Raw genomic sequence first — 24031 nt, forward strand, 5'->3', positions numbered from 1 at the left:
AAAGAAAAGAGGAATATTAAAGAAAGAACAGAAAAAACAGTAACAAAAAGGAAAAGAAAGAACTTTGCAAAAGATTAACTAAAAAGACCGAAAACACAGAAAAATGGGAAATTAATGAAATGAGAGGGTACGGATTCGAACTCAAGACCTGGTTAACAATGATGCACACCGCCACCAATGAATCAAAGGTTCCCACATAAAATTTAAATAATTTATCAGAATAATTGCAGTACTTTGCATAATCTAGGGACGGGTGCATGGGTTCATGTGAACCCATACCCATCCATGTAAATCCGTCCCTGCATGGGCTAAACGTTCATCACTACAACCCAATCAATTAATAACATAAGTAGCAATACCAACAACAAAAACAACAAATCCCGTGTAGTCCCACAAGTGGGGTCTAGGGAGATAGTAATATCGAAACTAACATAACCCAGTCCACCAGAACTACCATCTAATCTACCAAATTCAGAAGTCTATCAAACTCGGAAGCAATATGTTGTTGACCGGAACCAACCCTAGGTGTCTGGCGCACATGTGTTCTGTGCCTGTGTAGGACATTATATAATGTGCAAGACATAATTAGTAAAAGTACGAGTAAATTGCAAGAAATCATTAACTATGCGAGATTATTATATAAAACATGACATATTATTAGTAACTTGAGAGATTTATATACTGCAAGACATCATTAACTTGAGAGATTTATATACTGCATACCTGACTTGTATGCATGGAAGACTGAGGAAGTTGCCCCTGTACTGGAGAAGAAGCAAGCTTGCGCGGCCTATTGGCACTAAGAAAGAAACTTATGTGCTTCTCAACCGAGAGCAGTTTCTCCTTGTGAGAAAGTTGAATTTCATGCTTGTTAAGCTGCAAGTAAAGCACAATGCGTTCCAGCGTCATCTTGAACATCTTGAGCTTTTCAATTTGCTCGTTTTGAGGATGATGAGGAAGAGAATCATGCTTAAAAGCAGAAAAAAATCAGTTTAGTCACAGTCCTGTTTCTTGCCCTTTGCGAACTTTTAAAAGTCATGCTTCAATTACCTCCCATGGCAAAGAGAAAGGGAGCAAATTAAAGCTTAAGAAAGAGCATAAACAGACAAATAACAACGCTAGCCAGGTGCCCACAATTCAACAGAAATTTGACTTGAGTTTTCTTCAAAAATTCAGATAAATCAAGCCCTTGCGCGAAGAATTAAGGAGGCCTTGATCCCTTCCCCGGAAGGAAAAAAGACTAACATAAAAATGACATCTACATCACAGTGTCTATGTAGAAATGTGCTAATTACTCCTTCTATGGTGTCCACCATCACCTCCACTTCACAATCATACGTAATGCTTCACCACAGACAAATGATGCAGATACAAGAAATGAAAAGAGATTAACCGTAGTAGTCCAACTATGAACCAACAGTTTCTCAAGATGGCAGGAAGGAACCAAAGATGCAAAATGAGAATTTAGAGTTTCGAGCTTTCTGCATCAGTTCTCAGTTAGATAATATTCTAGGATAACTTATGGGCATATCAAAGAATTTGTATCAACTCTAAATGCCAGAGAATATATGTAAGAAGGAGCTATAATAGGTGTGAGAAACATGCAAAGAGATAAGAGGAGTTTCCAATAACCATAGGTTCATAAAATCAATCTGATACCAGTATCTGTTTACCTAAGTTATGGATTACCTAACCAATATAATACATTGACGAAACATTCCAGGGAGTCAACCAAAATGCAGGTACTGTTCCCATAAGAAGAATGAAATCTGAGAACTATTAACATCTCAAATTATATCAAAATCTAGTAAATCCAGCATGCTGCACCATACAAACGGTAGAATTGCTCCAGAAACGATAACAGTAGAATAGAATGTTGATGACGTACCTGCTGCACTTTAGAAACAGTTTTCTGGTATAGATCACTGAGCTCTGATAAAAACATCTCCTTCATAGACTTTATCTGCATTAAGAAATCTCATAAAGTCAACTGCGCAATTGTCAAGAGTGTGCATTCCATGTGGACAGGTGATAATTGGATCACCTGTAAGATGCAGTAGAGAACAAACTAGAGAATCTTCATGAAAGAACCTTCCAGATAAAAAGGTTAAAAGTGAAGTAGAAGAGGAAGACTACTGCTCATTAAAGAATCCATTTTGCACGACATGTGAATGACAAAATAAGCAACTGAATTTTGCTTCCTTTACCTTCTTGGTACACATTTCTGCTCACATCAAGAGTATGTGATCATATACCAGCCCAACCAGGAGAATCAGAATATACTTTTCTACAGTTTGGGAGATATAATATGGTTTAATGGAAATCATCATATTTTATTTTATTTTTCACTTTATACCTTTATTATCAATGAAGCAAAACGAGGGTAAGCAATGGAGTAATAACAATGTACTAGTCTTCACAAGTAAAAGCATGTTGATGTTATATGCTTATTCTTGGAAAACATACAGTATTCCAACTTACTCGTAGCAAGTAAACCAGGTCAGGTATTTAAGTAGAAGAGAGTATAGAGGCGGCCCATTATCACCCGCATTTTGAAGCAGGAAACAACGAGTTTCTCGGCATACCAACTAATACAGATGAATGGGTGTCTTTTCATACAGAATAACATTTTCTTATAGCCATATATTCAGATTTATACTTCTTGCATGAACAGGTTTACCCTAGCCAAAAAAATAATTATCGGCAATAAAGCAAATTAGGGATATACCATGAGGACCCTGACCCGAACTTACGGACATATTACCTCATGAATTTAGATAATACATAACAACATTGAGCTATCTATAATCACTTCATCAAAACAAAAATAAAAAGATTTTGTAACCAATCAATCTATTAAATCTACTTCACTTCTCAATAGTGCCGGTAGAAAATGTAAGGAATTCTAGTGCTGTGCTATAATATTGGATTGGGAAGAGCTCAAATGAAGCAACATAGACAACAAGAATTCATATAGCCGACCCTAACTTGATTGACATTGAGTAATAGTAGTTGTTACTGTTGTAGTACTTCACTTCTCAATTGAGAATATATCAATTTCTAACAAGTTATCTGTAATATGCTTAATTTTCTATTTCTTCTACGAATTGGAAAAGTGCCCTGTGGCAAGGGGTATGACCATGAGTTTTGTTCAATGCTTATTTTGGAAATATTTCATAGGAAATATTTCGCAGCATTCGGCTACTATTTATATTATTTTAACTAGTCAGTTTATCAAAAACCACTTCATTTATCAAATGCCAAAACATCAGTTTCCAGTTCATCAGTAATTTCCTCAGTTTTCAGCATCCTGTGTAGATAAAAGTACCATTGAAAAAGCACTACCTTTTGGTAAACCTCCTCCTGCCAATCAGCTGCATTTGCATTTCCCATCTGAGCTGTAGAATCTAAAAATGCTACAAATAAACTGAAAGTTGAGGATAGCACAAATATTGAAGGACTTGACTCCGTACAACATTAAAATTCCAGGAAATTTTTGGAATATAAAGAGTGTTGGATATTTCAGGTAATATTCACACAAGTTTTTTGAGAAACTATGTTTATACACTTTAGTTGTCATCCAAATGTCCTTATGTAAGAAAGTTGAGTTTCTCACTTTAGACCAGGATGAATGGGTATGTGGTAGTATACTAATATTCAATAAATTTAAAAATAAACTAAGATTTCCATCTTTTAAATAAAAATCAAATGCATCTTTCAGATCTCATTCTTTCTGAGTTTCCATGATAGTATGGTTATGTAATATCCTATATTAAATAATTGAATTTAGTTATGAATTCATCTAAACAAGAATATTAACACGAATATATGATGAAATTATAGATTGATCGAGGGAAGTCGTACGGATTGCTCAAGGTGACGAGTTTGGTACTTCGACATGAGTACTGTGAGTAGTAATCTTACCGCAATTTGTGTTTTCATAACCTGCATGGTTTATACATGATTTTGAAATAAAATGTGTTACCGAATGCCTTGAAATTGCATGTGGGACAAGTCTTTTACTTGATATGATACCGAGACATTTATTTGAGATGTTTACCATTATTTTAGATGTTCTCACTAATACTAGACATGTTTTACTGTTACTTGAGATATGATTACTGTTACTGAAATGAAGTTACATGATTTAATGAGAACTGAAATGCCCTATACTATTTTGAAAATGCTTTTATACGAGTATTCAATGTTTACAAAGAAAAAAATATAAAAGGGAGAAGACTTTGAAAGATCCCGCAGCTAACGGCAGGGCGGGTTCGTTAGACCTGGTGCACATTGTATTTACAGATTACAGTTACAGCTCTCGCTAGTGGGAAGGTAGAACTAGCATACAGTTACAGTTTTCCCTCAAGTAGGGACCTACAGTTATATTTGACTCCTTATGAAGGGGTCCGTAGCGATACCGATTAAGCGATCCTTTCTTGATTACCGCCCAAACATAAGATTTGATATGACAGTGTTTATAGAGTTTTTTCACCAAATGGTTAATTGATTTTTGCTTACATGAAAACAGACAAGATTGAGTATTGTTACCGTTTCTGAAAGGGCATTTATTTCATGATATTTTATGATCATTATATAAGCATGTTTTCTGACTTGTCCCACTAAAAATGGTTGTGGTAAAGTGTTATTACTCACTGAGCTAGCGTCTCACTCCTCGCTATTTTTTTTTACAGAGACCGCAGGTGACATTGATGAGGATTTATTAACAAGAGAGCACGAGTTGAAAGTTCCCGGTGAGCCCCGCACTTGTTTGCATGGGCGAAGAGTCTATTTATTTGTTATGGTCTTTTCTTTTGAACTCTTAGAGTTGATCCACAGTCATTTTATTTGTCTCATGAGTATTCTTATATTATTATAGACATGTGACTGGTATTGGACTTTTTCTCGTATTTTGGAGACTGTTTTAGTTTTTATTATGTCAAAAACGGTTGATTGAGGTTGATTATGGCTGTTTGGTTAATATTGGATGGCTGTGTTATTGATTTCTGAGACACGAAAATTTATGGATAGGCCCCAAAACAGGTTAAACTCTGCCCGATTATCGGTAAATTCCCATTAAGGCTTGCTTTAGGATCCTACCCCTTAGCGCCGGTCATGGACCTAAATTGGGCCGTGACAGGTTAAGCTGAACAAAACAAGATCTCATTCTTTCTGAGTTTCAATGATAGTACGGTTAAGCTGATCCAAACAGCAAGATCACTTGGTGCATTCCACCATTCAAAGACCAGTCATTTTTACTTTATAAAAATAATGTAAACCAGCGGTTAAAATAGTGTAGAAGTCCTATACCTTTACACATAAGGCATGAAAGGTGGAAATATCTAAGAATGACAAACTGCTAAAGAATGATTTATGAGACCTAATTGAAAGCTTTAATTAAGAAAAATACATACTTGATGACGCTTCTTGTGCGGCTCTTTGTGGTTGATATAGTTGCTTCTGCTGTTCCATTACATTCTGCTGTTGAAACAAGGGGGCTGATGTTTGAAGCCTCTGTTGCATTTCCATTTCCAATTGATTCGTCTGTTGATGCATCAGTTGGTTCCGCTGGAGGTTTGCAACATTTGTCTGATGTGCAATCAGCTGCTGCATGAAAGACTCAGGAAGTTGCCCCGGTAGTGGAGAAGAAGCAGGCTTGCCCCTATTGGCACTAAGAAAGAAACTTATGTGTTTCTCAACGGCAAGCAGTTTCTCCTTGTGAGAAAGTTGAATGTCATGCTTGTTAAGCTGCAAGTAAAGCACAATCCGTTCCAGCGCCATCTTGAACATCTTGAGCTTTTCAATTTGCTCGTTCTGAGGACGATGAGGAAGAGAATCATGCTTAAAATCAGAAGAAGAAAAAAATCAGTCTAGGCACAGCCCGATTTCTTGCCCTTTGCAAACTTTTAAAAGTCATGCTTTAAGTACCTCCCACGGCAAAAAGAAAGGGAGCAAAATTTAAGAAAGAGCATAAAGAGATAAATAACATAGCTAACCAGGTGCCCATAATTCATCAGAAATTTAACCTAAGTGCTCTGTAAGAATTCAGATAAATCAAGCCCTTGCCTGAAGGATTAGGGAGGCCTTATCCCTTCCCCGAAATAAAAACAGGCTAACATAAAAATGACATTTACGTGAAGTGTCTACCTAGAAATGCCAAATAACTCCTTTTATGGTGTCCACCATCACCTCTACTTCACAATCATACATAATGCTTCAACACAGACAAATGATGCAGATGCAAGAAATGAAAAGGAATTCACCGCCACTACAATATATTCCCACTATGACAACTGTTTCTCAAGATGACAGGAAGGAACCAAAGATGCAAAAATGAGAATTTAGAGTTTCCAGCTTTCAATTGATGTTCTCAGTTAGATAATATTCTAGGATTACCTATGGCAATATCAAGGAGTTTGTATCAAATATAAATTGCAGAGAACATATGTAAGAAGGAGCTATAATAGGTGTGAGAAACATGCAAAGAGATAAGAGGAGTTTCCAATAGACATAGCTTCATAAAAATCAATCTGACACCAGTACTGGTGTACCTAAGTTATGGATGACCTAACCAATAGAATACAAAATGCAGTACACCATCGTGCATGCCATATGCAAATGATGGTGTGTCAGTCAATTGACGAAACATTCAAGGAGTCAACCAATAATTTGGAACTATGATGAAGCACTTAAAGGGCAATGGTTTAGGATAAGTAGAATAAAAATATATGATTGCAAGTACTGCCCCCATAAGAAGAATGATATCTAAGTACTATTAACATCTCAAAGTATATCAAAATCTAGTAAATCGAGCATGCTGCACCATACAGCTGGTATGATAATAATAGAATAAAATGTTGATGACGTACCTCCTGCACTTTAGAAGCAATTCTCTGGTATAGATCATTGACCTCTGATAAATACATCTCCTTCATAGAATTGATCTGCAGTACAAATTTTCATTAGTCAATCGCACAAATTTCAAGACTGCATCCCCATGTGGATAGGTGATAATTAGATCACCTGTACAATGCAGTAGAAAACAAACTAGATAATCTTCATGAATGAAACTTCCAGATTAAAAGGTTAAAAGTGAAGTGAAGAGGAAGACTACAACTGATTAACATCAATTAAGCAAAAGAGGGTTAACAATGGAATTATAACAATGTAGTTGGCTTCACAACTTAGAAACAACGGAATGGAGTATAAAGAGCATGTTAATGTATATGTTTATTCTTGGAGAACTCAAAGTATTCCAACTTACTCCTAGCAAGTAAACCTAGTCGGGGATTTAAGTAGAGAAAGATAAAGTAGCAGGCCTGTTATCTACCGAGTTTCGAAGACGGAAACATCAAATTTCTCTACTATTTTTTTTTTTTTAAAAAAGTATACCATTTAATATAGATGAACGGATTTCTTTTCACAACATCTTCTTATTGCCACATATTCAGGTATATACTTCTTGCACGAGTAGGTTTATCCTTGGAGCTAGCTATTAGATTTTAGTTGCAGGGAAATAAACAAATTGGTGACATGCCATGAAGACTTTGACCCGAACCTTACAAACATATTACCTCATGAATTTGGATAAGAGATCACGGTATTCAACTACTAATTTTCTGTAATCAATGAAATTATCAAAAAATACTTCACTTCTCAATTATGTTAATGGTTGTCAAACTAAATAATATTGGATAGAGACAGGCTTAAACAGAGCGCCATCCACAATGAGGATTAATATAGCCGACCTCAACTTGCTTGGGATTGAGGTGTAGTTGTAGCAGTACTTCTCAATTGAGAATATATTAGTTTCTAACAAGTTACCTGTTAACATGCACAATTTTCTATTTCCTCTAAGAAATGGAATACATAAAGCATGTTGCAGGAGGGGTACGACCATGGATTCAATTGAACACTTATTATGGTAAACCTCCTACATTACTCAATTAATCACAGGGAAATATTTCAAAACATTCAGCTATTTCTTATATTGTTATAACCAGCCAGTTCATCAAAATCTACATATGTAATTCCTCAGTTCCCAAAATCTTGGCAAATAAAAATACCATTGCGTACAATACCTTTTGGTAAGTCTCCTCCTGCCAATCAGCTGCATTTGCATTTCCCATCTGAGCTGTAGAATCTAAAGATGCTATAAATAAATTAGGCAAATTTTGGGACAGCGTTAGATATTTCAGGTATATTAATACATTGTAATTGCCTTCTAAATGTACTTGTCTAAGAAAGTTAAGCTTCCCACACTAGGGTATTGATTGGTATTTGGTAATATACTAACAATTCCATTTTTTAATCCATACTGTTATAAATGTACGACCGACACGAAATTTTGTTTACCATTCGTAAGTGCATTCGGTGTTGGTAATATTGTAGTTACAATTATTTTTAAAAATTTCATTATTTTCTTAGCCTTTTTTGTAGCCGAGAAATCCCCGAGCCGAATGCTATCTACAACGCCACATAGGAAATTTGAGAACAAACAAATGAAGGGAAAAAAAAGATTAAAAATGATAGGATCATTCTCTTAATTTCTGAAAATGTGAAACGCAAAACATGAACATTCATTGTTCACCTGGGCCATGGGCGTCCGGACCACTACTGGCAGCATTGGGATGTAAAGAACTGGTAATAGGATTTTGAGTTGTATCCATGGTCAGCACCTTTAAAGATAATTTCCGCAGATAATCTTCCTGCAATATTAGATAAATTCAACTTAAAATGCATACAACATGTTTAGATGACTGTAAAAACGAATGTACGTTTACACAAACAGGAATAACAACGTCAACTGAAGTGGAGAAAAATTGCATCAGTCAAGTAAATAGAAACGAGTTTAAAAGCATACCTGACTAGTCGCCACAGCATAGATCTCTTCCTCCAACTGCACTGCGACTTTCTGAAGCTCCAGCACTTCTTGCCCTGGGACAGCAAGATGCCTGCTTAATGTCTTCATTCTAAACAGCCATATCAACAACAAAGAATCAGCTTAAAGGTTTGATAAAAGCACACTCTAGTTAAATGCTTCTTAAAAGTTGAAGATACTTTGACAATACGCGCTGCTGCGAAAGAATAAAACTTGTTTTCTCTAAAAAAAATAAAAATCAGTAGTTATATAACAATTAGCTCAAGCAGCATGTAAAAAGAAAAAGGTAGTAAAAACAGAGAAGGTAGAAGTAGGTTTTCCATTTGAACTAGTTCCTTGAATGTAATATCCTGGGATCGTAATGGGAAAGAGTCAATTAACAAGAGCGACGTCGTTTGGAAGAAGGGATTTAGCTACTATTAATGGTAATTCAATAAAAAGGGACGATCCAGATTAGAGGAAAGGAAGGGCTGACATTTGCCTAGCTGGAGTATAAATGCATCCAAATTCAGCGTGAGAGGCGTGAAGAATTCTAGTATGCTTTCCCGTGCACTCTTCTCCTCTCTTTTCAATCTCTCTTCTCTCCCAGATCTGATTCCTCTCCCTATCCTTAGTTCACCTTCTCTTCTTCTCAATTCCCTGTGACTCGAAAATCTCACTCAATGAATCCATAATTGCATGCTTATCTAAGTGGCTCGAGGCTCTTCACTTTCGGTGTCGCACCTGTGTCAACACGACGTGGGTGTGGGTGTGGGTACTTTGACCAAAATCGACGGAGAAACTCGAGACAAGGTGAAATTGAAGGAAATGAAATACTTTGTGTATAAAAGTTTCTATGTCAGTCCTTTTCCGTATATCTCCTTCTAGGATTCTATTCTTGATCGATATTTTCTCATCGGAATACCTTGTAAGTTTTCCACATAATGCCTCATAATTTAGACATCAACTCTATTTTTAGATATTTGAATTATTTTTAGCCGAGTCTCCCCACCTATATCCATACCTGGATCCATACACCCGAATCTTAAAATTTAGATCATGAAGGATCCGCACCGATATCGGACACCAGAACGCGAGTCCGAGCAACTTAGATGGTTATTCAGGTATGTTGAGCTGAACTCGAGCTGGTGATGGGATGTGAGCTCGAATGAAATCTAATCAAATTGTCGTTAGTTGATTAGTTTCCTGTTCTGCAATTTCATTTATGTTGTTGGATTGAGCTTGTTAAGCTGGTTAATTGTCTTAATTTCAATTCGAATTCTGTATCTGTTGTCAGTGTCGTTTTTCAGTCAATAGACTTGCCATTTTTCATATTGTGAATTGTCAAGTTCATTACATTGACTTATTACCAAATGGAAAGCTGAAAAGAACAGGTCCCCAAATTGACTCATCAAAACTTCTGCCTAAATGGTTATTTTCAGAAAACTGATAAACACAAAGGAAACCTAAAAAGGAGATAGTTGTCAAAAACACACCTCAACTATCACATTTCCGCGAGTTTCACACCCCAACTATCTTCTTTTTTTGGTACATTGGAAATATTAAAAAGTTTTAAGATCGTTCATAAGCTACACTATTTAAAGCTACTAGGAACAAAAACTCCATTTCCTTGAATGCATTCTCCCATCTATGAAAATCTTCAGCCTGACCTTCATTTGCCAAAAAACAACCCAACTATTCAGATGTTCATTTTTTCTACCAAACTATCACCATATGTATTAAAATACACCTAGTCAGCTTCGATGTGTGTTTTAAAGGTGTGTTTAAATAGATGGTGATAGTTCGGGTAAAAAAAGGAAACAACTAATAGTTGGTATGTGAAATTCGTGAAAATTTGATAATTCAGGCGTGTTGTTGACCATTAATTCAAAACAAAAAACAAAAAAAACAAGAACAAGTTGCAATTTTTATTTTTTTTTTATTTTTAAAAAATGTTTACGTCTAGTTAAAATACACCCCGAAGCTGATTAGGTTATTTTAATAGATAGATGGTGATAGTTCAAGTAGAAAAATGAAACAACTGATAATCGGGGTGAGAAACCCGCGAAAAAGATCATTAACTCTAAAAAAAAAACAAGAACAAGTGCAAAATAAGAAATTAAAAAAAACTTTACATCTTGTTAAAACACACCCCGAAGCTGATTAGATTATTTTAACACATACATGATGATAGTTCAAATAGAAAAAAGAAACAACTGATAATTTGGGTGAGAAACTCGCGAAAAAGATCATTAACTCTAAAAAAAAAAAAAAAAAAAAACAAGAACAAGTGCAAAATAAAAAATAAAAAAAAGTTTACATCTTGTTGACAATCCTTTGACGAGAATCAGGTAGGGGTAGTTGAGTTCGCCAATCACCAGAGTCCATGCTTCCTCAATTCTAATCTAATAAAATTCCTTTCTAAAAGAAAATTCAGGTTTATTGCTTTGATCAAAGTGAAAGAACAAAACTATGTTACGATATTTTCAATGACAATATACAATTTGAGATAGATTACAAGCTTATATATGTCGTCAAGAGAGAAAAAAAAATGAACCAAAATCGCAATATTATTTAGGCATAATACATAAACAACCCTCAAACTTGGCCTCGTCGGCTAAATATGCCCTTCAATTTTGGGTGTGCACGAAGAAGCACCTCAACTTATCTCCACTTTGTCAGTTGAGCAACTCAGCTTACAAAAACATCATCTAAACACCTCCAAAATTTATGTGCACATCAGCGTCACGTCAGCATTTGTGTTTATGTGTTCAATTATTTACAAATTGAGGTGTCTACTTGTATACATCCAAAGTTAATAGACATACTTGTCAGTTGAAGCTAAATTTGAGGGTCATTTTATGTATTATGCCTATTATTTTATTTGTAAATCGGGTTAAAACTTGCATTTTATTTTGGCCTTTTAAACGGTGAAATAATATTAATCTAATAAATTCAGGATAAATTTATCTTGTCAATAAAGTTATTTCACCTTGTCTTGTCAAATCCCACCTTCCAAGTGATGATAAATTAGTTCTAAAATTATAATCTCAAGACTATAATCCCGGAATGATTTAGTCCGCAAAACAAACGACCCGTATCGAATGTGTTCTTCCTCATCCAACTTCCTTTGGTCATTTTTGACACAATCCATCATGCAAAGTGCACCTCTTCCAATTGCATGAATGTCGGACCATCTTGGCTATTTTATGTTTCCTCTTTGGCCGATCATCACCTTAGAGGAGTTTACATACTTAGCTGAGCTATTTTATGTGATAATATTTTTTACACCATCAGAACCTGTGGTGATTCATATAAAGATTTTCGTCCCAATGAGTATTAGATCATTTGCCATACTTGGAAAAGGACTTCATCTCTTCTATGTGAAAACTCCATATAAGTTTAGGGGGTTTATGTAACACCTACAACAAACCCCATGTTGACAAAAAATGTGGGAGTTTGCAAAGTTAGTAACGCATTTTAAAGCTCCAGTGACTTGAGCCCAAAATAGACAATATCACTGGCGGTTAGGTCCTTACTACATTTTTGTACATTTGCTAGTTTGTTGTCCCTTTTTCTTTCTTACATTTCTGCATCGGTTACATTTCTTTTGAGCCGAGCATCTATCGGAAACGGTCTCTTTACCCCCAAAGATAGAGGTAAGGTCTGCGCAGTGGCGGACCCATGTAGAATTTTTGGGTGCTCCGGCACCCATTAAATTCAGTTACGGAGTGTATAGTTGTATAGAAAATATAAAGGAAACAGATATAAATAGTTAATAGAGCACCCCCGAACTCAAAATTCCTGGATCCAGCACCCCCAAAATCAAAATTCCTGGATCCAGCACCTCCGAACTCAAAATCTTGGGTCCGCCACTGGATCTGCGTATATCTTACCTTCTCCAGACCTCACTTGTGAAATTACACCGGGTATGTTGTTGTTATTATTGGCTAGGTCGCTACTAATGATATCAAAACTACTTTGCATGAAACTTTGGCGGTAGTGTGCAATTGATTTTAGGCAGATTATACACCTTTGAGATAATAGTGGAGCAAATCTCAATGAAGCCACTGAATTCCGTGGTTGATATATGAAAGGGCAAATCTTATATTCTAGTGACGCGTTTTAAAACCTTGCGGATCTAGACCACAAGCGAACAATGTTATTTCAGTTGTTCACTTTGTTCGACATCATTTTCATATCAGTCCATTCAAAATAAAATGACACATTCCTATGCTTAAAGTTTTTTTTTTTTTTTTTTTTTTTTTTATAGCTATACAAATATATGACATGTTTAAAACTATGAATTTTTAAGAGTTTTATAGCTACATAAATATTATACATATTTAAATTCAGAAATTTCAATAACCTTCCTTTATTAACCTTTGTATATGTCGAACTATCACAAACAAATGAAACGGAGGGATAATGCATATTCAAGTTTTTAAATTAGATGTGACATATCATCCGTCTAAATCATTACATTAGAAGTACCCACCAGTTCAATTACAGTGACTAAAAAGTACCTATTTGTGAATTTTTCTCCAGATTATGATAAGCCAAAATTAAAATGCCTTGGGAGTGCTAAACTGAGAAAATTGGATAGATATATATTGACCAAGACAAAACTCACTTTGGAACAATATAGGGTCTAAACTCTCTCAATCATTCATGGCCTCAGATAGTTATTTGACCGAAAGCTTATGCATGAGCACAAGAACAAGGCTACATTCAAGTCTTTGTTTCAGTTTTCCGAACGATCAAAGTTCGGCAATGTTTTCAATAGCTGCTAGCTACAGGGTGATCCTAGTAGCTTTTATCAGACCCTGTATATGTATTATGAAATATGCTAAATATCTTTAAATATTTAATTGTGAACTCAATTAATACTGTATAACTTCAGATCATTATAGGAACCGATAAACTTTAAATCCTGGATTCGCCTCTAGCTGGCTAGCGAACATGGAACGAAAGAAAACATCAGTTGCTGGCTGCTCAACTGTTTGGCATTCCCTTTAGTCACACATGCATAACCCTCTGGACAAATACCTGACCACAAACATACCCGCATTTAGCATAAATGACGGCTGTGGTAAACCCTCTTGGAATAAAATCATCTTCTGGCAGTCGCTATTCTTATTTGTACGAGTATAGACCAAAACTAAAATGATGACATTGCCATAGAATGCTCTTCTTGAGCCATTTATGCTGCCCTTCTAAGTCTGGCTAGTTCAGCCAAGACATTCTCGAGGGGAACTCTCAGCTTGCTCTTTCTAGTCTGCAATTTTTGGCAGCAGCGTCAGACCGTTTTAATACAATGCTAAGTACAAAAACTAAATAAAATGATATAGACAAAGCACAACATGCATACAGTTGGCAAGAACCTCGAAAGAGAAAGCAAGCAGTTGGTGCTGTCGGACACCTACAAATTGGCTGTGAAACCAATGATGCAATCATTGTCCAAATGCTCGACACTGGAAACAGATTTTGAAACCAAAAGCAATAACTCCATTTCCTCTTTTTTTGGGATAAGTGAGAAACTAACAGCGGTAATTGTCTCACTCATGTCGCTTGCTCTCTATGTAGAAATGAGCATGAACGGTGTGTGTGTGTAGGGGTGGCAAAATTAGCCCATAAAAACATGACCCGCCCAACTCATCCAAGTTTGGGAGGGTCATTGGTCCACCCATTTATTAGCTCAGCCCATTTTAGCCCAACTCATCTCAGCCCATCTAATAATTAGGCTGATATGTAGAGCTCAAATTGACCCATGATAAACCTGGTCAAAATTGGGCAGGTTGGGCTATAACCCACTTTTTAGCGCATTTGGGCAGATCATGACCAGTCCAAATTCAGCCCGACCTGTCCATTTGACACTCCTATGTGTGTGCTTGTGTGTGTAGTAATCTTTTCTTAGTATCAAGATAGAAGTTTCTTTAAGAAAACTAATGGTAGCTTTTATGGTCCTTGACTAGTCAAACTTAAAATTCAATGAATAGTAGCAGCAGTTTGAAGCAACCTCAACACCCAAATTTATTCATCATTATCTGTCAAATCTAGGAAAGTTGGCGGATGGACTCTTAAAAATGTCAGATTGGAACTGACAAAGCTTTGTGTAGCATGTTTCTGAAACAAAATTAACTTCCAGAATATGATTCGAAACAGTTCAGTCCATACCTTAAATGAGGGAACAACAGCAAATACTTCATCAACAGATTCCAAGTGAAAGTTGGCAATCATGCAGAGCTGCATCCATACAACAAATCAAAAATGAAAACATTTCCTCGCATGTAGAAAATCAAAGTATTAACAAGTGGAAATTCGATACCTCCCCATCAGAAACGCCATGCACTTTTAGAGGCCTGATCTGAGTTAAATGAAAACCAGCACTAGAAAATTTTCAAGAGACAATTTAGAACAAGCCATACGGAAGTTCTCTTTTTCTCTTTTTATAATAAAAGGACAAGGATACTTGAGTATTTGTTTAATAGCCTGGGGATCATTGTAAAGCTTGTTCCTTTGTGCATATGCCAATCCCCTGTCAAATGAACTGGTAGCAAACAAAGTCAAGCACTATACATAGGGGTGGCAAAATTAGCCCATGTAAACATGATCCGCCCAATCCTTCTAAGTTTGGGCTGGTCATTAACCCGCCCATTTATTAGCTCAGTCCATTTTAGCCGAACCCATTTCAGCCCATCTAAAAATTGGGTTGTGATATGTAGCCCAACTTGGCCCATAAAAAATCTTGTCAAAATATTATCCAAAAGACATTTTTAATTTGATATGTTATATATAGTCATAATAAAGAAAAACATAGTTTTATTAGGTACTTAAGACATTATAAAAGACAAAACAAAGAAATTAAAACTTAGTAAGAATTGGGCAGGTTGGGTTATGACCCGCTAGAAAACAAAGAAATTAAAACTTAGTAAGAATTGGGCAGGTTGGGTTATGACCCGCTGTTTAACCCATTCCAGCCCAAATAGCTTTTGGGTGGGTCATTTATTTCAACCCGCTCAAATTCAGCCCAACCTGGCCATTTGACACCCCTAACTACAGTACTACACAGGTTAATTCTCATATTCCTGACAAGAAAAAGGCTGAAGGCCGAAAATGCTGTCCTACACAGGTAGTTTTATAGCTGGATCTTCAGACAATTCCACCATTTTCTCTTGGATTCCTTGCAAAATATCAGCAGCTTCAGAGTCCATCAGGCATATTTTTTTGGCTGGAAGTTCTGAATATAAATCAAGAGATTTTTAAAAGGAAAATTAGAATAGAATTACACTTAACCAGCCTACTCATATAGTAAGCCATTTACGGCTTGAATTACCAAATACAATAGACACTGAACTAGCAAAGCAATTCACTAAGGTCCTAGACTAAGGTCCAAATCTCAACTTCATCTAAAGAAGAATCTAAATATACTGTGTGGGGCAGAATTTTCAGATAAGGTATCAGACAGTTGATTCAAGGTTTATTCTTTACAGTAATATCACACAATATCAGAACCCTCAGAATACTAGGAAACGGGATGCTTTATACAATGGGCTGCCCTTTTTATGATACTTCCCCAATAATATAAGTAGGGTCTGCTTTCCAAATTCATTTTTTTGCTTTTGACTATGTATAATTATTAACATCAAAGTCAATATGTACTTCTGATGTTGATTGGAGGAACATGTTGCAGGGGCGCACTACTTTTTTCATTTTATAGGGACAGCCAAGAGAGTTTATATAAAATTGAGAGTGTAGATCTACTTTGACTTTCGCTATAGTATGCTGGAACACACGCTTAAAATAAGAGATCGATAATAAAGGAATAGGCAAAAAAAGAAAAGAAAAGGAAGGGTTGGTCGATTTTGGATAATATGGAACGGTTTTTAAAATTATGAAGGCAAAGGAGCAAGAGCAAAATTCATAAATGAAATAACAATTGGCATCAAAATTTCCAATTAGCAAGTATCTGAGAAGTAAATTATATTTTCATGTTCAAGCTGTAAAAGAGAATCAGGAGTGAAGGAAAACCTTGCTCAACTCGGAGCTCCAAAGGACGAGGCTCTTTTGCTTTTTGACTTTTACCACCACTGCCAGCATTCTTTCCTTTCCCGCCTTTGCTGGAATCACCTAGGCAATGAAAATATGCATATCAGGAAGAGAACAATTCCAGCATGTTCCCTTCAATAAATTCAATAATATTCAACAAATTTAAAAATTTACTAAGATTTCCATCTCTTAATAAAAAATCAAATGCATCTTTCAGATCTCATTCTTTCTGAGTTTCCATGATAGTATGGTTAAGCTAACCAAAACAGCAACATCACTAGGTGCATTCCACCACTCAAAGACTAGTCATTTTTACTTTAAAAATAATGTAAACCAGTGGTAAAAATAGTGTAGAAGTCCTATACCTTCACACATAAGGCTTCAAAAGTGGAAATATCTAAGAATGACAAAGTGCTAAAAAAAGACTTACGAGACCTAATTGAAAGCTTTAAATTAAGAGAATACATACTTGATGAGGCTGCTGGTACGGCTCTTCGTGATTGATTTGGCTGCTTCTGCTGTTCAATTACATTCCGCTGTTGAAGCAAGGGGGCTGATGTTTGAAGCCTCTGTTGCATTGCCCTTTGCAATTGATTCGTCTGTTGATGCAAACCCAAAGGTGGTTGTAACTGTCCTGGTTGTGATTGACTCCGAGATATCATTTGCTGTTGTGCTGGCTGCGGCTGTGCTTGTTGACCTTGACTTGGTAACAAGGTTGTAGTACTCTGCAGCATTTGCTGTTGTACAGGAACTTTTGATTGTTGCAACATATTGATAGGGTGCTGATTAGACGTCAAGCCAGCGTTACCGGGTTGTTGCGTTCCAGGCAACTGCTGCTGTTGCATTAACTGTTGTCTACGAAAAATTTGCTGCTGCTGGTGGTACTGAAACATTTGCTGCTCGTGCGGTTTAGGAAGCGACTGTTGCTGCTGGACCCCAGCAATATTACTTTGAGAGCCCGACTGCTGCTGATGCATATTTTGAAAGTTGTTTTGCTGATTAAGTAACTGCTGCTGCTGGTGCAGACTGTTATAGTTTTTCTGTTGGCCCACTAGCCTCTGCTGCACATCATGCATCGTGTTCTGTTGGCCCATCAGTTGGTTCTGCTGTGCAATCAGCTGCTGTTGCATTAACTGCTGTTTATGAAAAAGTTTCTGCTGCATCTGCTGCTCGTGCTGTTTAGGAAGCGACTGTTGCAAGGTGTTTGAATTTTGCTGTAGGAAACCGAGGTATTCCTGCACAGGGTTAGATCCACTTTGTGAACTTAATGACCTTATGCTAACTTGCTGTTAACAGGATTCTGTTGTAAAGAGCCAGTAGCCACCTGTTGCAGTGAGTTCAATGAATTACCCTGTCCCAAATCCACAATGGAACGAGGTTGTACCATATTTATCATATGTTGCTGAGAGTTGGAAATTGTCGATATGCTAGACAAGGAATTATGTTGCAAGTTGGTGAGATGGTTCTGTTGCATTGCCGCCATGGAACCCTGTGCGGGTTGCATCGATGGATCAGTTTGACCATCAAGAGACTGTGGTTGCTGAAGCTGCATGGAAGACTCGCGCGGCCTGTTGGAACTGAGAAAGAAACTTATGTGCTTTTCAACTGAAAACAGTTTCTCCTTGTGAGTAAGTTGAATATCATGCTTGTTAAGCCCCAAGAAAAGCACAATCCGTTCCAGTGACATCTTGAACATCTTGAGCTTTTCAATTTGCTCATGTTGAGGACACTGAGGAAGAGAGTCATACTCAAAACCACAAAGAAATCAGTTTAGTCACAGCCCTATTTCTTGCTCTTTGCAAACTTCTAATAGTCATGCTTGAAGTACCTCTCACGGCCAAGAAAAAGGAGGAAAACTTAAGAAATAGCGTAAAGAGACAAATAACATAGTTTAAAAATGAATACATATGCTAACTTTCTAAAAAATAATAACCAACACTTTATGTTTCAATAAAATGTTGACATAAGTGCTTTTTAAAACTCAGATATATCAAGCCCTTGCCCAAAGAATTCGGGAAGCCTTGATCCCTTTCAGTAAAGGAAAATAGACTAACACCAAAATCACATCTATAGCACAGCTACACATACAAGTTAAATGAGACGTAGCCTAAGATGGGTCTCACCTAAGATGGTATAGACATGCCCTAAGAACATGTCCGAAAGCATCGATAGGTGGGACATTATGATGATTGACGGTAGTAACAGAGAGGAGTTAAGACTTAAAATCCATTAACCATAGATACATCAAGGACCTAAGTTCTCTTGGCATCAATGCAAACTTGGCTTAAAAGCATACCTGCTGCACCATAGAAGCAATTTTGTGGTATAGCTTATTGAGCACTGATAAATACATCTCCCTCATATACTTGATCTGCATTACAAATTTTCATTAAGTCAATTGCACAAATGTCAAGACTGCATTCCCATGTTGATATGTGATAATTAGATCAACAGTACGATGCAGTAGAGAACTAGAGAATCTTCATGAAAGAACCTTAGAGATAAAAAGGTTAAAAGTGAAGTAGAAGACTACAATGGATTAACATGTGAATTGTAAAATAAGCAACTGAGCTTGCTTCCCTTAGCTTCTTGGTACACATTTCTGTTCACATCAAGAGTACAACTTCCCAAATTTGATCATAGACCAGTCCAACCAGGAGGAATTAGAATATACTATTTTACAGTTCGTTTGGGACATAGAATATGATTTAATGGCAATCATCATTTTTTCACTTTACACCTTTATTGTCCATGAAGCAAAACGAGGGTAAACAATGGAATAATAGCAATGTAGTTGGCTTCACAAGTTAAAAACAATGGTATGGATTATACAGAGCTCTCTTATATTACCCTACTAATAAGGTTTTAGTTGCGCGGAAATAAAGCAAATTGGTGACATGCCATGAAGACTTTGTCCGGAACTTACACACATATTACCTCAAATAATTACAGCATTCAACTACTAATTTTTTTTTTTAACTAATTTTTTTGTAACCAATTAATTTATCAAACAAATACTAATACTTCACTTCTCAATTATGTCAGTTCTTGTGAAACTAGTTTTCGTTTTTTAGCAATAATATTGGAACTAGACAGGCTTAAACAAAGCATCATGGACATTGAAGATTCATATAGCTGAGCCCCAATTTCCTTGGGATTGACTATTGAGCTGTAGTCTTGTAGTAATACTTCTCAATTAAGAATATATCAGTTTCTAACAAATTACCTGTTAACATGCTCAATTTTCCATTTCGTCTAAGAACTGGAATACATAAAGCACGTAGCAGGGCGGTGTACAACCATGAATTTAGCTGAACACTAATTATGGTAAACCTCCTCTATTACTCCATCAAACACAGTAAATATTTCAGAACATTCAGCTATTTCTTATATTGTCACAACCAGTCAGTTTATCAAAATCCACATCACTTCTCAATTGCCAAAATTTCAATTTCCTCAGTTTTCAAAATCCTGTGCAAATAAAAGTACAGGTATAGATTATACAGAGCTCAAAGAGCAGGTTCTCACAGAGTCCAAAGAGAAGATCCAGCAGGTTGTCACAAAGAAATGGCGAAAAAGACCTGAGGAAGCACCACAGGTTGAAACCTCACAGCCTGAAAAAGATCCTGCTGGCCAGCAGGTTCAAATAGGGACACAACCCACTACTTAGGAGGAGCAACGTGAGAGGGTTAAAAAAGTCCTATAAGAAAAGGGAGTTAGATGCGTTTTTGGAGCAGAATAACATAGCAATCATTGCTATTTATGGACATAGAGTAAAGGAGACTAATGCAAGGAGAATAGTAATTAAATTTGGTAGATACTCAGCCGTTGTTTGGCACAGGATTCTACTCTGGTTAGGCTTTCAGAGGAGGTCTTTGGGGTGGCATGAATGGGCATAAGCTATCTACGACAACGACAACATACCTAGTGTGATCCCCCAAGTGGAGTCTGGGGATTATAGGATGTACACAGACCTTAACCCAACCGTTGTGAGGTAGAGAGGCTATTTCTAGTAGACCCTCGGCTCAAAAGAAAAGTAACTGATGCAGAATTGTAAGAAAAGAGACAGTAATACACATCAAGGAATAAGAAACTATGTGATAACTGAATACTACTACTAGTAATACACATCCATAGGCGATGCTAGATAGTTTCTTTTTTATGTAATTTGCTTTCGTTTGCTTCCAGTGTTTGGGACTCGTCCAACACTGTGATATTCTGTTCTTTCACTCCTACTTTGGTAATACAATTTGTTAGTTACCAAGATAAAAATATATGCCATTGCAAACAATACCTTTTGGTAAACCTCCTCTTGCCAATGAGCTGCATTTGCATTTCCCATCTGAACATTAGAATCTAAATATGCTGCAAATAAAATAGCACAAATAATTAAAGAACTTGATTCCTTACAGCATTAAAGTTTCAGGAAAATTTTGGGACAGTGTTAGATATTTCAGGTATATTAATACATTTTAATTGCCCTCTAAATGTGCTTGTCTAATAAAATTAAGTTTCCCATTTTACACTAGGGTATTGATTGGTATTTGGTAATATACTAATATTTCCATCTTTTAATCTATATTATTATAAAAGTACGAACCTCCAACACGAAAAATTGATTACCATTAAGTGCATTCTGTGTTGGATAACATTGTAATTACAATTAATTTTCATAAATTTCATTATTTTCTTACCCTTTTATAGTCGAGAAATCCCTGAGGCCAATGGCGGCGTCTAACCTACGCATCACAAATTCGCTCTTACCACTAGACCAAATGCCTTCGGGGCTTTGTTATTTTCATAGAATCCGTGAAACTAACAGTATCGATATCTTGTTTTTAATTTGAAGATTCAAATCTACGAATATGTACTAGTAGTGTAAAATCATTGACAAAAGCAAAAAGAAACAAGTACAAGTTTCAAGGAGAAAAGAACTTACCTCTTGTTGAAAATCCTCCGGCCGAAGATCCAGCGACAGCCATGGCTGCTGCGGTACCTTCAACACCTAGAGTATTGATATCCATCTCAATTTTAACCTAACTCTTTCCCCCTTGAGCCCAAGCCCTCGAAGATTATATAGTAGGCTAAATATCTATATAGCCCCTTAAATTTGGCACAGTTTGTAAGTTAGACACTTAAACTTAACAAATTACCACATAGACACCTCAACTTGGCCGAAATGTGTCTCATAAATACTCCATGCCAACATGGCAATCGTGTGTTTTGCACTTCATATTGATAGCTTAAATTAGGCATTTTCTTGTTTTTTCCCCTACAAAATTTAACCATGTTAATGGTCTTTACATTTCCACATACGAGCCCAGCGATTACACCTTGAGCCTATGCTCTCGATGATTGATTAGAAGATAGTAGGCTAAATACCTAGATACAGTGGCGGACCCATGTATAACTTTTGGGTGCTCCAGCACCCATTAAACTCAGTCACGGAGTGTATAGCTGTATAGAAAATATAAAGGAAACAGATATAAATAGTTAATAGAGCACCCCCGAACTCAAAATTCCTGGGTCCAGCACCCCCGAACTCAAAATCCTGGGTCCGCCACTGCCTAGATAGACCCTAACTTGGCACAATTTGTAAGTTAGACACTTAAACTTAACAAATGACCAAACAGACAACTCAACTTGGCAGAAATGCGTCTCATAAATACTACATGCTGACATGGCAAATTGTGTGTTTTGCACTTCATATTGGCGCGTGAATGGCTTAATTAGGCATTTTCATGTTATTTCCCCAAAAGTAATAGTGGTTTTGACATTTCCACATCGGATCCCACAGTTACACGAGCCTATGCCCTCGAAGATTGATTAGAAGATAGCCTTAAAGTTAGCACGATTTGTAAGTTAGAGATTAAAATTAACAAATGACCAAATAGACACTTCAATTTGGCAGAAATGTGTCTCAAAATACTCCATGCTGACAAGGCAAATTGTGCGTTTTGCACTTCATATTGGCGCGTGAATAGCTTAACTTACGGATTCTCTTGTTTTTTCCCTAAAAACATTCAACATATTAGTTGTTTTTACATTTCCACATAGGGGCCCCACAATTACACCTTGAGACTGAGCCCTCGAAGATTGATTAGAATATAGTAGGCTTATTACCTAGATAGTCCCTTAAAGTTGGTACGATTTGTAAGTTAGACACTTACTTAACAAATGACTAAATAGACACTTCAACTTGGCAGAAATGTGTCTCATAAATACTACATGCTGACATGGCAAATTGCGTGTTTTGCACTTCATATTGGCGCGTGAATGGCTTAAAATAGGCATTTTCATGTTATTTCCCTAAAAATAATAGTGGTTTTTACATTTCCACATACGGACCCCACAATTACACGAGCCTATGCCCTCGAAGATTGATTAGAAGATAGCCTTAAAGTTGGCACGATTTGTAAGTTAGACCCTTAAACTTAACAAATGAACAAATAGACACTTAAACTTAACAAATGAACAAATAGACACTTCAACTTGGCAGAAATGTGTCTCATAAATACTCCATGTTGACACCTTAATTAGTCTCCACTATGCCCCGTGGACACCCAACGCCGACGTGGCACATAAATTTTGGAGGTGTTTAGAAGATCATTTTGTAAGTTGGAGCGTTCAACTGACACAGTGGAGACAAGTTTAGGTGTCTAGACATGCATCTCGAAGTTGAGGCTAAGTTAAGGTGTATTATGCCCCCTTTCCTCCATTTTTGCAAGGCAACATTTCCCTCATAATTAGATTATTTCTCTTATCATAAATAATCAAGTAAATCAAAAAGAAAAATTTGTTGAAAACAAGAACACCCAATGAAACATGATTAAACAAATAAAGTGATTTTCAAAATACATATTGTCAAAATCAAATTTTGTACTCCAACAAATTGTTATTTTTAAAACATCTAACCTTGCAGCAGTCACTACATGAGTATTTTGTCTTTCACTTTCGGGACACAGTAACTGTGTGTATTGCATTGTAATGACGGCTACTGATGTTGAAGGCTGGTGGTTACCGGAAAATCAAGAATGGAGGGAGATTATAATGCGATTTCCTTTTTTTTCTTTTCTTTTTCCATAAATACATGTATCAGTTCATTTTTCTTTTTTTTTTTTT

The 24031-nt window shown here is 36.4% G+C and overlaps 2 protein-coding genes across 13 annotated transcripts; both read right to left on the reverse strand.

Annotated features, from left to right (window-relative positions):
• Positions 1–178: 178 nt before the first annotated feature.
• Positions 179–11370, reverse strand: LOC132613413 (mediator of RNA polymerase II transcription subunit 15a-like). 5 transcript variants are annotated; one of them, XM_060327430.1, is made up of 11 exons: positions 11181–11370; positions 8864–8972; positions 8591–8708; positions 8082–8152; positions 6870–6944; positions 5415–5841; positions 3925–3945; positions 3346–3407; positions 1889–1963; positions 724–969; positions 179–551 (listed from the first exon to the last, which is right to left on the reverse strand). In XM_060327430.1, the coding sequence occupies exons 1-11, from the start codon at positions 11246–11248 to the stop codon at positions 522–524; spliced, it is 1302 nt and encodes a 433-aa protein (XP_060183413.1). In that variant the 5' UTR covers positions 11249–11370; the 3' UTR covers positions 179–521. The 5 variants fall into 5 exon arrangements, with proteins under 5 accessions (XP_060183413.1, XP_060183412.1, XP_060183416.1 ...); XM_060327429.1 differs by having other exon boundaries at positions 3346–3416; XM_060327433.1 differs by lacking the exon at positions 3925–3945 and having other exon boundaries at positions 3346–3398; positions 11181–11369.
• Positions 11371–13586: 2216 nt separating this feature from the next.
• LOC132613406 (mediator of RNA polymerase II transcription subunit 15a-like) lies at positions 13587–24031 on the reverse strand. 8 transcript variants are annotated; one of them, XM_060327425.1, is made up of 13 exons: positions 23825–24031; positions 21204–21274; positions 20438–20609; positions 19206–19280; positions 18234–18638; positions 17379–18144; positions 16892–16990; positions 15989–16100; positions 15333–15410; positions 15189–15222; positions 15038–15106; positions 14232–14293; positions 13587–14138 (listed from the first exon to the last, which is right to left on the reverse strand). In XM_060327425.1, exons 4-13 carry the CDS (start codon positions 19269–19271, stop codon positions 14120–14122), a joined length of 1710 nt encoding a protein of 569 aa, XP_060183408.1. In that variant the 5' UTR covers positions 19272–19280; positions 20438–20609; positions 21204–21274; positions 23825–24031; the 3' UTR covers positions 13587–14119. The 8 variants fall into 8 exon arrangements, with proteins under 8 accessions (XP_060183408.1, XP_060183405.1, XP_060183403.1 ...); XM_060327422.1 differs by having other exon boundaries at positions 18234–18656; XM_060327420.1 differs by lacking the exon at positions 20438–20609 and adding an exon at positions 21849–21914 and having other exon boundaries at positions 18234–18656.

Source organism: Lycium barbarum, chromosome 10 (genome assembly GCF_019175385.1).
Source record: "Lycium barbarum isolate Lr01 chromosome 10, ASM1917538v2, whole genome shotgun sequence".
Taxonomy (NCBI): Eukaryota; Viridiplantae; Streptophyta; class Magnoliopsida; order Solanales; family Solanaceae; genus Lycium; species Lycium barbarum.

What these genes read in the sequence shown, in the direction of transcription:
- LOC132613413 (XM_060327429.1), bottom strand. Translation starts at nt 11,248, where the DNA reads ATGGACTCTGGTGATTGGCGAACTCAACTACCCCTACCTGATTCTCGT. An exon ending in ATGCTGTGGCGACTAGTCAG is followed by an intron (nt 8,709 to 8,863) that starts GTATGCTTTTAA and finishes CTAATATTGCAG; the next exon opens with GAAGATTATCTGCGGAAATT. An exon ending in TTATGAAAACACAAATTGCG is followed by an intron (nt 3,417 to 3,924) that starts GTAAGATTACTA and finishes GTTTATTTGTAG; the next exon opens with CATTTTTAGATTCTACAGCT.
- LOC132613406 (XM_060327417.1), bottom strand. Translation starts at nt 21,933, where the DNA reads ATGGATATCAATACTCTAGGTGTTGAAGGTACCGCAGCAGCCATGGCT. An exon ending in TTGCTTCTATGGTGCAGCAG is followed by an intron (nt 18,657 to 19,205) that starts GTATGCTTTTAA and finishes TGTGGTTTTGAG; the next exon opens with TATGACTCTCTTCCTCAGTG. An exon ending in GGAGCTCCGAGTTGAGCAAG is followed by an intron (nt 16,101 to 16,891) that starts GTTTTCCTTCAC and finishes ATTTATATTCAG; the next exon opens with AACTTCCAGCCAAAAAAATA.